General features: G+C 34.2%; 1 protein-coding gene across 1 annotated transcript; it reads left to right on the top strand.

Moving 5' to 3' along the window:
• Positions 1-4,009: 4,009 nt before the first annotated feature.
• LOC138327791 (histamine H3 receptor-like) lies at positions 4,010-5,998 on the top strand. Its single transcript, XM_069274175.1, has one exon. It carries the CDS (start codon positions 4,467-4,469, stop codon positions 5,580-5,582), a length of 1,116 nt encoding a protein of 371 aa, XP_069130276.1. The 5' UTR covers positions 4,010-4,466; the 3' UTR covers positions 5,583-5,998.
• Positions 5,999-15,554: the final 9,556 nt, after the last annotated feature.

Raw genomic sequence — 15,554 nt, 5'->3', positions numbered from 1 at the left:
AGGTGGACAACGTGTTGACGTAGCTGGCTGTATTGCAGTGTACTAACTCTAATCAAAATATCTACCGACAAAGGTTACGGTTTAAATACATTTAGGACATTTCGAGTATTGTCTATACCGTAATTGACGTTAACTTATATCAATAATAGAAGTGAAATTAATGTACGTTGTTATCGTACAACACTAGTCAGGTAAATTTTTTGCTTAAACATCTAGAGACAGTTTCCAACAGCGATCTTTTAAACACAATTTGATAATGGTAATTCTAGGGACATGTAAACATTGAGTTTTAAGTACCTTCAGGATATTGTATGGCGCAATACAATTATAACACCTTAATTTTATGTACTGATACTGATCATCTATGGTATCATTATGTATATAGAATCAAGATAATAATAGTTTTCTACAATAAACTAACGTGAACGTGATTTTATTACCTGCGGAAAAACTAAAAACTACATGAGGCAAATATCACTTCATGTTAATCTAAAATAAAATTGAATTAAACAGCTGTATTTAAAAATAAAGTGCTCGTGTTTTGTAATATTTCGTACATTTGATATTTTAAACAGGAACAGATCAATGGTTTTCCAATCAATTTAATTAGCACATTATCCGTAAATAGGTTTTTAAATAACTCTGTAAGCAATGTATCTAAAAGAAAACCAATGCTAATTTAATAATGTTGCTTATCTGTTTGCACAAACCTGTTATTGGCCCTTGTGTGCAGTGCGAATCTGACGGTTAAATCTGAATAAAATTAATTACTAAGAATACCTTGGTATGGCGCAAGGTAGTAATACAAAGTTGATTCCGGAGTTATTGTTTACATTCCAATACATTAAAGCAACCTATTTGCAATAGCAAAAAAGTTGTTCACGACAGTTATGTTCAATGCTGAAGCAAGGAGGGGGTTAACGACTAAATATACCAATATATCGGTTCTTGCTGTTTTTATGTACTTGAAATATAGAAACATGCAATTTAGCAGAAAGAGGTTTTATGAGGTTCTTTATGTTTTTTATGTACATTGTACATTTATTTCAAAACTTATCGTACAATAAACTTGAAACTATTCTTCTAAATCTTACAGGGTTTCTTACAGCCGTTCATAGTTTCTTGCATTTCGTGACTTTTTGAAGCAATGGATGTTTTGATCACGTTCACATACTCACAAACAAATGATGACATTTTTTTGAAATAGAAACTGACTTCGTTATTAAATACACCTGACTTTAGATCCATCAGGTTAAGCCGAGGAGAATTGAAAAATAAACCAAGATAAAGATAGATGTGTGGTTAACAAAATAAAACAGAAATTTTATCACCCAACGTTTCAAATAAAAAATCAAAGTAACCAGACAAAATGCTTATGAAATTATATCAATTGCTATCATAACCATTTTGTATAATGCTATTTCGAAATATTCCATAGCACGGGTTCACGTGCCTAATAAAACCTCTGAAATGACCTTGTAGTTACCTTACAGTTGTCATTTTCTGATCACATGATAGGAGTCATGGTGACTAGGTTACGGTATCTTGAGGAAAATATGCTTTGTAAAAATCTACAATAGATCACATTGATGTATCTTTCACATACAATTGTACTTTCATCATAACAAGGTCATATGTATTGTATCCGTCAAATGTCATTTCCTTTAAATTGTTTGTTGATTGAATGTGTTTATTCAACATGATGATAATGAATTTACCGGTGACCCAGTTTCGTCACAATAGAGCGTTTACTTCTTGACCGGATACTTTCTAGTCATTATCACTTTAACTGATGCTGTATCGAACATCTTATTGCCGTTAATGTACGTGTTGTGAAATTCCTGTTCAAAGTGATTAAATTTGGGTTATATCAACTGATACAGCATTCAACTTTTCACCTGCTTTGTTAGAGATACATTTCGCAAAATCCGGTTTGTTTTCCGTCGTTTCCGGTTGCGTTGAACTATCGACGCAGTACTACTATACATGGCTGCCGCCTGCCGGAACAGGCATTTATTAGTCGATGTAGAGTCTTTGTAAATAGGTAGAGAATATGTGACTTTGTGAATCAATACGGGGAATACATTGTAGATATTTGATAAAACTGGTATGTGCTACAATGTAACCACATCAAGTAAGGTTGTTAATTCTTACATCTTTTCGTGCGCATTTACAGACCTAGAAAATAAAACACCATAAACATCGTTTTTTTAAATGTATTTCTTTATTTATATATTTTGCTTTTATTTATATTTGCCGTCAAAATGTAAATCATGAAAACATGGAAATGGTTTACGGTGACCTTATATCAAATAAATCATACATATTTTATTACAATTTTCCATTGATATCTTTCCTAATACAGTTTAAATGAATTGCGGAAAACAGTAATGGTTTTAGTTTTAAACTATTATTCTTATCACATAAAGAATTGTTATAATTCTATAAAGTGAAGTTAATAGTATTAATTGAGTAAATCGTTTATTCTCTAATCAATTCAATTACCATTATGCTTTGTCGCATGCTATCTTAACTGGGTTCGGACTACCGATGTGTTCCAACAAGATTACGTAATTACAGGATTCGACCGAATAATCACCCCCGCCCCTATAAGGGTGCCTTTCGATGTCAAAATTTCACGTACATTGAGTTAATACAGACTTGAACTACAAAAAAGAACTCTGTAGCTTTCTCTTTTTGGCTTTTTTTTCTAAATTGATTAACGGCTTACTCGGTTAAAAATTTTGTGAAATTTAGTCCTATTGGTCGCCAATTTTCGTTTTTTGTAACATGTTGTGCGCTTATAAGGTCGAATACGTTAGACTAAATTGGCGCAATACAATTTTTGAAATGTTTCGTTAATTGTCCACTTTTAAATACCGTATGCCCAATTATTTCCCGGGGTCCAAATTTTCGCGACTTTAGATATAATTTAGAGTATTAAATTACAGTGGCTTCAATTTGATGGCTCTATATGATTCAATGGAGTATTCATGCAATCTTTATCTTATTAGTGTTCCGTGAAATCGCGAAGACATTCTATCAACAAAAATAACCAGACGTACACTATTTTCTTCCACACAGATTTGCCTAACACGTAATGTACTCCGATAATTCTACATTCACCAGTTTTCCTTCATTCCGAATATATACGTTTGTGCTGAGTGTTATACCTTTTTGTTGTCCACAAACTGATATGGTACAAAATAAGATTGTAACTAAAATGCGTACAAATCGAATTAAAAGTAACGAGCAAGGTAGACTTTATAGATCTGCTTAGTTTATATCTTATGTTGTGCTTTATTAATTATTTTCCATGGTTACATCATTCAAGTCAGTTTATGTGTCTTATGATGGTTTGATAATTCCTCGTTATTTTAAATCTTTTCTTATTAATAAAAGAAAATATTTTATATAGAGAATGTTTGCTGAAGTCTACATGGATAGTTTGAGTTTTGATGCTAGGTTGAGATAAGGTCACGTGATAACGACGTGATTATTAACTCTCATCAACCTTCCATCATTATCCCCTTTGAATACATTTGTAGTTTGTGTACGTTAGCCTGCAGATTAACACGTGATACAGCAATACCCTATGGAAGCGTCAGGCTCATCGTTTCATTCAATAATTGGTTAGGTAACTATCAACTGTTGGTGCTTGTGTTAGTCAGACAAAGCAGGCCGAAAATAGCACTTCTGTTAGGATGAGTAGCAGTTTGGACACTGCATGGCTACTGCGTGTAACAAGATTTCCTAAGGGCAAATCTCTGTGATCTATATATAACCCACTCCCTAATGGACAAATACCGTGGTTCAAGGTAAGAAGTTTTCTCAACGTTATTAGACACAAATTGCTTTCTTAATCATAAGGATCATTTGACGAAGCATCAAACAAAACATCATTTTTACATAATATTAAAAAAAGATATGATAAAGGTTTCAATTAAAATTGTTTTTAATCTTTTCTTGATCGTACTCTTCACGAGGTATTTCAAAAGACTTAAGGTAGATTAAGATAGATCCGTCATTGCTTCATTTTATAAGGTATTTAGTGGTTCTTGTTTACAGAAGACTTATGGATTATTAGAAAAGAAATAGATAAAAGTAATGGTCATCGTCATTTTAAAAGCATCTAATTAAATATGTATATAAACAACCCTTGATTACATAAGCATTAACTTATTAATAAATTTTTACTAGGTTAATTGCCATTTATCTGTTTGATTACTAATGAAGGTTTCTTGGCTGATGTGGTTTACTTATTAAAAGAACACTGACCGGAGCTGTCAACAAGTTATGACGTGATTCCACCTGACTCAACCATTAACATTTACCAGGGTAGCAATACTTGGATAAGTGTTGCCGACGAAGTATGAGGCTCAGAACATCGCTACTATCCCTTGGAGATCGTTAGTACTAGAAAGGCATCTAATAGGTTTTCCATTATTTTGAAAACATTTTTGTTAATGATGGCAAACATATCGATGAACCTTACAAGTAATGTAACAAGCGAGGAAGAAGACGATGATGAGCTATTCGGACTCAGAACTATCATCCCGTTAGGGATAACAATAGCAATAGTTATCATTGTAGCTATTGTTGGAAACTTGTTAACAATTGCTGTATTCTTCAAAGACAGAAAGCTGCGAACGGCTTACAATATCTACATCGTGAATTTAGCGGTGACAGACTTACTTTTGGGATGCATAAGCATGCCTTTCTATGCTGTGTACACCCTGAGGACACACCTATGGCCATTTGGCTACCACTTCTGTAAGGCGTATATGGTTATAGATTTCACCTTGTGTCTTGAGGCAGTTGTTGTGATGATCATTCTCAGCTTGGATCGGCTTTTGCTACTGAAGTTAGGGCCCCAATACATGTATAAAGAGACAAATACCGTTGCATGTGTTAAAATTGCAATATCGTGGGTCATATCCTTCTTGTTGTACAGTCCAGCGATAATTGGCTGGGACATTTGGACAGGTGAAGATACAAACGCACCAGGAGACTGTGATGTACAATTCGCATATGATTTCAGTTTCACAATGTCTACGGCTGTCATCGAGTTCGGTATCCCTTTTATATGTTTAAGTGTATTGAACCTTATCATATATTTGGAAATACGGAAACGCATACGACATAAGGACGATGTTAAGGTTATACCAAAGAATCAACCTCCAGGTATCCAGGCAACGAGTTCGAGTGCCAACTACCCTGGGAACGACGGACCACGACAGCAATATGCTGGAGAGTCGGCTTCAAATAAAGCCATGGATGCTAAAAGGATTCGTTCTATCCGGAGTCAAACTAAAGCCGCGAAAAGTCTGGGGCTATTGGTGATTGTGTTTGCTGCCACCTGGGCACCTTACACGATTGCCACCATTATCATATCGGCGTGTGAGACTTGTGTTAATGATGACTTGTATGAGTTCCTAAATTGGCTCCTTTGGACCAAAGCAGCGTTGAATCCATTCCTGTATGCGTACAACAGCCAGAGATTCAGGAAGCATTTCATTGCATTCTTTCTCTGCTCCAAGAAACGAAACCGTATCCACACAGAGACAACCATGAGGACTTGACAGGACATTCTAAGGAGACCGTATCGTGAACTATTGTCTATTTCGATGGATAAATAATGACTGTGTTTCCTAGTAAAATGTCGTTTCTATAAATCTGCTGCAAAGCTCCATAGTTATAGTGTTTGATAAATAGTACTTAATTAGTTAATTTCGCCTATTAATGTTGTATATTCATGATTATGCCGCTTCACCAGCTTTTCAACGAAATAAGACGTGTAGTCTTATATAACCGCTATTGACATGCGCAGAAATACATCGATAAAAAAGAATTAGGTTCAGGCCCGAAGCGTCATATATATAATCTGTAAAAACCGTTTTTCAATTAGATTAAATGCAAAATGCAATTCAAATCAACATTGGAATTGAAAGTATCATTGTTTTAAATATCTCTCTGATGTCAAATAAATATACATGTATGGCGCCAATGTAGAAATAGTGTTACAATATGTATTAAATGTTTACATAGTTTTTCCTCAAATCGTGATTAACTGTTATATCGTTTAACCAATTCCTAGAAGTGTACTTAGATTTTATAACGTCAAACACAATACTAAAACTAGCTTTAAAGATTAAAGATTGGATATTGTTATTGAACACTGTCGCAATATATTTTTTGATCATTTTTTTATAAATATTATTATTTTGTCAAAATGGTTAGAACGACTACATAATGTTATTACTGTAGATTATTCCGCACCAATACAAAAACTAGGAATGGTTAAACAAACAATATTCACTTAATTTAGAGAAAACCATGCATGTTCAGTTTCGTCTGAAACATACATTTTTAAACTTAGTCCAGGTATCTTAATATCATTTAATATGTGTGAATGAATGTTAGTACTAGAATGCCTCTCTTTGTATGACATTTGTACTGTACATTTTGTATTTGTCATTTATATTTAAATGCCAAACATACATCAATATTTAAGTTTTTAAAACATCACACATTGGAACAGACTAAAGGTAGACTATTAATACCGGTTATAAATACTAGTTAATAGAACTGCTTAATGACGCGCTATTGTACTCGTAGATATATCTGTATCAAACTGCATTCACACCACTGTAAACACAAGTTTAACGCTTTTTAATCCTGATATGATACTGGTGAGATACAGTTTTTCTCTTGAAATTACATTTATTATGATGCTAATTACTTTTCAACAGTAAGGAATAACAGTTGGATGACCATGAGACATGCTCACAATTGATGCAGATTTTGTTCAAATGGACAAGTTAACAGTGAGAAAACTTGATTTACTCTTCAAAATCACCTAAACATAAGATAATCCAATCCTGCTTGTAAGGTTGATATCAATTGGCTTAAGAAATTACATTATCATGTCATAACGTAGAAAATGAGGTCGCTGATTGTTACGTCGCCTTAGCTTCACTGAAACAATGGCGTAAGGATTTCATAGAAGAGTCTGTGAGGAAATATGGAATTCCTGTAAATATCCTACATTTACTTTTTAAACCCGACATGGAATTTATATCATTTAAGACTAGATTTTTTATATTGATGAGACTATAACACAAAATTCAGAATAAGATCACGGAATAGTTAGAGTACACTACAATGTTTGTTTTATATCTCCATAACATAAAAATTTATTGAAGTTGATAATAGAATAATATCTATTTCTCATTAAAACCCAAGCAGGTCATCGCTTTGTCCTGCTCTTTTTCATCGTTAAGTTTTCATAAGAAACACAGGGCGCCAACTCAATGAAAGTAGATGTTGTCATACATTTTTTGTATTTTGTTGATGGAATAATGAATACATATATCACAGTCATACGGTTTTCTTTCCAGAAAATACGAGATTGGAAAAATATATATAAAAAAATCGGGATATTTACTAATAAACAAAGATATAGTTAGCATCCCGATTTTTTAAAGTAATTTTTCAAATCTCGTTTTAAAAAAAAAACACCCAATAACTTATATATATTCATCAGTTAATCAACATCCAGTTTCATCGAGTTTGCCCCCTGTGATTAGAAAGTGAAAGTAGGTTATCATATACAGTATATGCATTATTTAAAATCTTAACGAAAGGCAGAAGGTTATGTATTGCTCAGTAGTGAATGTGGGATGGCATTTATATATTTGGTCTAGATAGTGTAAGTAGAATTACCTTTGTTATCTAAAGACAAGTAATTTAAAATATGGTTATTGTTTAGATTAGGAAATATGTTGAGCTTTAATATTGATCAAATATCATACAGTTTATAGGAACAACGAAGTTCTCTTATGAGCATTTGTTATGTATATTATGCAGTTGAGTATATAGCCATATTTTCCTAGTGTTTGCTTTCAAAATATTTAAATAGCAACTTCGAGGCTGAACGACAAAAACATGTTTAATTCTGTACTGCAAATTCATGTTTATTAATTTTAAAAGGTACGGAATGTTTATCAGTGTATTGACTTTGTTGATATGGCGTTCTTTTCGTTTTAAATAATCGAAGGTTTTATTTTTGAGACTTATTGTCCAGGTTCAGGAACAACATCAGTAGTTCCGGCCCTTAATACGTTTGTTTTAAACATGGCCTTTTAATATCCGTTTGTGTCATTCAAATAAATGCCATTTTGTTATGAACTGATGTTATACAGACAATAGCTGCCAGTAGATTGGGCGTGTCTGAGATGTTATCGGTGTTTTATCGCATCTCGTATTTGTTTTCATGATAATCATCCTACAAAATGACCATTTATGTCCTTTTGTATAAGGATACGGGCTAAATCAACTAGGCGGTGGAGATAAGACACTTTTACCACCGTGTAATATTCATATAAATATTGGCTTAAATCCCTGCGGTATTACCTGTGTTCATAGAATCAGGTCTTGAAGAACCTGTCAACTCTAACGATTGACACTCTCGGTGTATTGAAAATGCTTATGGAAAAGACCCTCGAAATTATGTAAGACACCAGAATTTTAAATACATAATATTCTTCCGCTGATAGAAGTATTCGTGGTTCATTTTGGTAATAAATTATTCTACTACTGTATTATTTGTTTTTGTTTTGTGTGGGTTTTTTTAAATTTATTTAATCAATGTTTTTCCCCTAACGGGATATGTCTCAGATTTTAAATAAAAGTTACCCTGTGTCCTAGTTTTGCATTGAAATGGATACATCCAAAGTTTCGTCTCAACAAACTATTCGTGCTATGAGGTACAAATCACATTTAAAAACAGTATTTCGTCCTATGATTCATCAGTTCCACTATACAAGAAGATACAACACAAACATACCAAAGTCTCCCAAAACACACACCTAGCACTACACACACGCTACACATCGCATACATGGGAGGTCGTCCTTATATGACCCTGGTTATTAATTGGACGTTAATTAATCAAACAAATACACGAACCTATGGTGCCTCGATAGCGATATGGAGGACTAAAGTATTTGAGAAATTTAGGCGACCAATATATCATCTTGAAAATACGTTTGTTAATATCTGCTGTGGGGAAGGTATTGATTTTTCCTTCAAAAGTTTGTGCATGAAAATAAGTAGGTTTTCTGTATAAATACGGCGTTGTACTCACAAACACATGACGTAGCAATCAATTCCTCACCGCAAGAGGATATAACTTCGTAATTTGCTAACAATACAATACATATCAGACAACAACAGTGATTGCCATACCTAGTGGTGTTTATATATCCAAATAAATATCGCTATATCAGTATTTACAGTTGTTTGTTAGTTGGCTTAAGTATCCGATGGTCGAGAGAATATATCAATACGATTATGTATCCTAATTGTGTAAGTAAATGGAATAGCGGTGTACCTATTATTACTTGATAGACTCGGAATCAAAATGAGAAATCGTCAGTAAAGAAAGGTCAGAATGTTCATAGAGCTGTCGATATTTTATAATTCTATATAATCTGTTGGGGTGTCATTGTGGTACAGAGGTCCATACTATCATAAATGTTCAACGTACATGGAGTAGGTATTATCTCATTCACTGAACAGTCTGAGAGGACGTTTCAAAAGAAATATTTTGATGTGTACCCGTGATATTGTAATTTGTATCTACACGTACAGATAAAGAAGAAACGTCAAGCATCTCGCGCAAACTCCGTTGCTAAGAATTCTAAAGAAGCAAGTTATACAATTATTTTTTATACCCAATCATATATAACCAGGGTTTCATAAATGATAGCGCTGAGAGAAATATTCGCAATAACAAAGCCACTGATATTTACACCAAATACAATGACAAACTATTAACATGTGTTTTATGGATGCATAAGTTTGATGAACATTATCCACAAACACTCTCATTAATAAAAACCAATATGGCCACCAATAGCTTAAGCTCTGCCATTTGCTTGTTTTTTTCAAAGACAAATACTGTTTATGTCAAAAGCCTTCAATAATCAAAAAAGGGATTAAGATATTTAGACAAAACCATACAGATATTGGAAAATCTTGTAACAATAAAAATAAAAAGAATGTCGGACCATTCCTATAAACAAATTTCGCAAAACATACTGTTACACAAGCTTTTCAAACAGATTATAATTGTTTGATGTATAACGGTTTATCATACAGGTCTTCAAATAAGAACAAACGAAAGACATTATCACCAATAATGATAGCAATATCGGAGCAGGAAGCACTTCCGTTTCTTTTACATTTTAACTTGTTAAGATCAGACTTATCAGGAAGCCTTTCAAACTTCTGTCATGTTTCCCATCAAATGTCTATTGACTTACAAACATGCATTAAATTGCATCTTTTATGGAAATATGTACCTAACCAGGTTTGAAGCTGAGATTAAAAAAAAATAATGATTTTTTTTTCAAAATTCGTTTCTGAGACAGCCCCTTGCGTTTCTAACGATGGGCAGACGATATTTTGTTTGAACTCTTCTTGGATTATAAATTATAAAAATAAATGTACAATCTACGTCAAACACTTCATGCTGATACAAAAACTGGGGTATTTTGTAAAATAGAAACTTGAAAGTATTTTCATCGGAATAAATAATGTAATACAAATATGAACAAAATGTTTGAACGAACTGTGGCTAATTGTGAGATATATATTTTCGTCCAACGGATTTCCAGAGCCCCAAAGTGAAGAAACGTGCAAGGAATAAATATTTACTAATTTAACAAAGTTGATCATAGATGGTTTACGTTAAACATAAACTTTACAACTATGTGACATTGTTAGCGTTCAGCAGGTATCAGCTGTATGTCTAGATACTGATAAATTGCAGTTTTATTGGCAATGCAATGGAAAATGAATCATCTTATCACCCCAGATTTAATATTATCACAGGACGCTGTTGACTGTGGCAGTCTCAACACACTTACTTACACAGAATACCTGTAATTATTTATACAAAATAAACAATATCCTAGCTAATTGCAAAATATGTCCATGTCATGAGTCGACCAACATCTAACAGTCTTCCACAGTATACACTCACAATAACAACACTTCGTATACAAGGACTGCTGCCCTTACCTGTTACTAGGATGTTAAACAAAAACAAGCAGCCACCTACCTAATGACTAATATAACATCGTGTTTCTATTACCAATTAAAGTGTTTAAGTCCCTGACAGAGGCTCGATTGAAGATATTGTGATATGAAATTCTCCAGCAGCACTAAGACGGACTTCTCATTACACAGCTTACACAGACATATGACCACTGACTGTTGCCATCTGGAAGAACATAATAGGAGTCTGATAAGATGCAGTTATTCAGGACGGGTGATGACTTATTTGTTAAAACACTCACACACAGTTATAATAACATCAGATCATATATTACTATGATGATGACAAATAGTAGACGATGATAGCCTGTGTTCGGTGATTTCTGTTGTTTGGAGTATGTTACTATTGTTATAGGGGATATCATGAAACGCGTACACATAACATTATATAGGGAATGCCATGAGATTGGGGAAACATTACGTTGCATAGGGCATGTCATGAGATGGGTGCATATATTACATTCTATAGGGAATGTCATGTAAGGGGTGCATATTACATTCTATAGGGAATGTCATGTAGGGGAATTACATTGTAAGGGATGCATGAAGGTACATTACATTTATAGGGAATGTCATGTAAGAGTGCAATTACATTCTATAGGGATTCATGAAGGTACAATTACATTATAGGGTGTCATGATTACATTCTATAGGGAATGTCATGTAAGGGGTACATATTACATTCTATAGGAATGTCATGAGATGGGAAACATTACATTGTATAGGGGATGTCATGAAAGGTACACATTACATTATATAGGAATGTCATGAGGGGAATTACATTCTATAGGGAATGTCATGTAAGAGGGTAACATTACATTCTATAGGGAATGTCATTATGGGGTCATACATTACATTTATAGGGTGTCATGAGGGGAAATTACATTCTATAGGGAATGTCATGAAAGGGTCATATTACATTCTATAGGGAATGTCATGTAAGGGGTGCATATTACATTCTATAGGGAATGTCATGTAAGGGGTGTCATATTACATTCTATAGGGAATGTCATGTAAGGGGTCACATTACATTAATAGGGAATGTCATGTAAGGGGTACATATACATTACATATATAGGGAATGTCATGTAGAGGGGTGAAACATTACATTCTATAGGGAATGTCATGTAAGGGTCCATTGAAATACATGTATAAGGATTGGGGAAAATTACATGTATAGGTATCATGAAACGGGTACACATTACATAATATAAGGAATGTCATGAGATTGGGAAACATTACATTGTATAGGGGATATCATGAAACGGTACACATTACATTATATAAGGAATGTCATGAGATTGGGGAAACATTACATTGTATAGGGATATCATGAAACGGTACACATTACATTATATAAGGAATGTCATGAGATTGGGGAAACATTACATTGTATAGGGGATATCATGAAAGGGTACACATTACATTATATAAGGAATGTCATGAGATTGGGGAAACATTACATTGTATAGGGGATATCATGAAACGGGTACACATTACATTATATAAGGAATGTCATGAGATTGGGGAAACATTACATTGTATAGGGAATATCATGAAACGGTACACATTACATTATATAAGGAATGTCATGAGATTGGGGAAACATTACATTGTATAGGGGATATCATGAAACGGTACACATTACATTATATAAGGAATGTCATGAGATTGGGGAAACATTACATTGTATAGGGGATATCATGAAACGGTACACATTACATTATATAAGGAATGTCATGAGATTGGGGAAACATTACATGTATAGGGGATATCATGAAACGGTACACATTACATTATATAAGGAATGTCATGAGATTGGGGAACACATTACATTGTATAGGGGATATCATGAAACGGGTACACATTACATTATATATAGGAATGTCATGAGATTGGGACACATTACATTGTATAGGGAATGTCATGAGAACGGTACACATTACATTTATATAGGGAATGTCATGAGATTGGGGAACATTACATTGTATAGGGAATATCATGAAACGGTACACATTACATTATATAGGAATGTCATGAGATTGGGGAAACATTACATTGTATAGGGAATGTCATGAAAGGTGTGCACATTACATTATAGGGGAATGTCATGAGATGGGAACATTACATGTATAGGGAATGTCATGAAAGGGTGACACATTACATTATATAGGGAATGTCATGAGATGGGTGAACACATTACATTGTATAGGGGAATGTCATGAAGGGTACACATTACATTTATAGGGAAATGTCATTAGAGTGGGGACACATTACATTGTATAGGGAATGTCATGAAGTGGGTACACATTACATTATATAGGGAATGTCATGAGAGTGTGACACATTACATTGTATAGGGAATGTCATGAAAGGTGTACACATTACATGGTATAGGGAATGTCATTAGAGTGTGGGACACATTACATGTATAGGGAATGTCATGAGAGGTGTACACATTACATGGTATAGGGAATGTCATTAGAGTGTGACACATTACATGGTATAGGGAATGTCATGAGAGGTGACACATTACATTGTATAGGGAATGTCATTAAGAGGGTTGACACATTACATTCTATAGGGAATGTTAGATGTGACATTACATGTATAGGGAATGTCATAAGGTGTGACACATTACATTGGTATAGGGAATGTCATTAGATGTGTGGACACATACATTTATAGGGAATGTCATAGAGGTGTAACATTGATAGGAGTCATTAGGGGACAATTACATTGTATAGGGAATGTCATGTAAGGGGTGCACATTACATTTATAGGGAATGTCATGAGTGGGACACATTACATGGTATAGGGAATGTCATGTAAGAGGTGACACATTACATGGTATAGGGAATGTCATTAGAGGTGTGACACATTACATGGTATAGGGAATGTCATTAAGGGTGACACATTACATTGATAGGGAATGTATGTATAGAGGTGTGACACATTACATGGTATAGGGAATGTCATTAGAGGGTGACACATTACATGGTATAGGGAATGTCATTAGAGTGTGACACATTACATGGTATAGGGAATGTCATTAGAGGTGTGACACATTACATGGTATAGGGAATGTCATTAGGGTTGACACATTACATTTAAGGGAATGTCATTAGAGTGTGACACATTACATGGTATAGGGAATGTCATTAGAGTGTGTACACATTACATGGTATAGGGAATGTCATTAGAGTGTGACACATTACATGGTATAGGGAATGTCATTAGAGGTGTGACACATTACATTCTATAGGGAATGTCATTAGAGTGTGACACATTACATGGTATAGGGAATGTCATTAGAGTGTGACACATTACATGGTATAGGGAATGTCATTAGAGTGTGACACATTACATTTATGGGAATGTCATTAGAGTGTGACACATTACATGGTATAGGGAATGTCATTAGAGTGTGACACATTACATGGTATAGGGAATGTCATTAGAGTGTGACACATTACATGGTATAGGGAATGTCATTAGAGTGTGACACATTACATTATAGGGAATGTCATTAAGGGGTGACACATTACATGTATAGGGAATGTCATTAGAGGGTGACACATTACATGGTATAGGGAATGTCATGTAGAGGTGTGACACATTACATTCTATAGGGAATGTCATTAGAGGTACACATTACAATGTATAGGGAATGTCATTAGAGGTACTACTATACATTAGGGAATGTCATTAAGGGTGACACATTACATTTATAGGGAATGTCATTAGAGGGTGACACATTACATTATAGGGAATGTCATGTAAGGGGTGACACATTACATTCTATAGGGAATGTCATGTAAGGGGTCACATTACTGATAGGGAATGTCATTGAGGTGTGACACATTACATGTATAGGGAATGTCATTAGAGGGTGACACATACATTATAGGGAATGTCATTAGAGTGTACACATTACATGGTATAGGGAATGTCATTAAGGGGTGACACATTACATTATAGGAATGTCATTGTGTACACATTACAGTATAGGGAATGTCATTAGAGTGTGACACATTACATGGTATAGGGAATGTCATTAGAGGTGACACATTACATGGTATAGGGAATGTCATTAGAGTGTTGACACATTAGAGTGTGACACATTACATGGTATAGGGAATGTCATTAGAGTGTGACACATTACATGGTATAGGGAATGTCATTAGAGTGTGACACATTACATGGTATAGGGAATGTCATTGGAGTGTGACACATTACATGGTATAGGGAATGTCATTAGAGTGTGACACATTACATGGTATAGGGAATGTCATTAGAGTGTGACACATTACATGGTATAGGGAATGTCATGTAAGGGGGTCACATTATAACTTATATAGGGAATGCCACGGAAGGGTACATATAAATGTGTTAAATGGTATAGTTAATACCATAAAAGTGGGACACGT

Source organism: Argopecten irradians, chromosome 7 (genome assembly GCF_041381155.1).
Source record: "Argopecten irradians isolate NY chromosome 7, Ai_NY, whole genome shotgun sequence".
NCBI lineage: Eukaryota > Metazoa > Mollusca > Bivalvia > Pectinida > Pectinidae > Argopecten > Argopecten irradians.
This window is presented reverse-complemented; position numbering and strand designations above follow the sequence as displayed.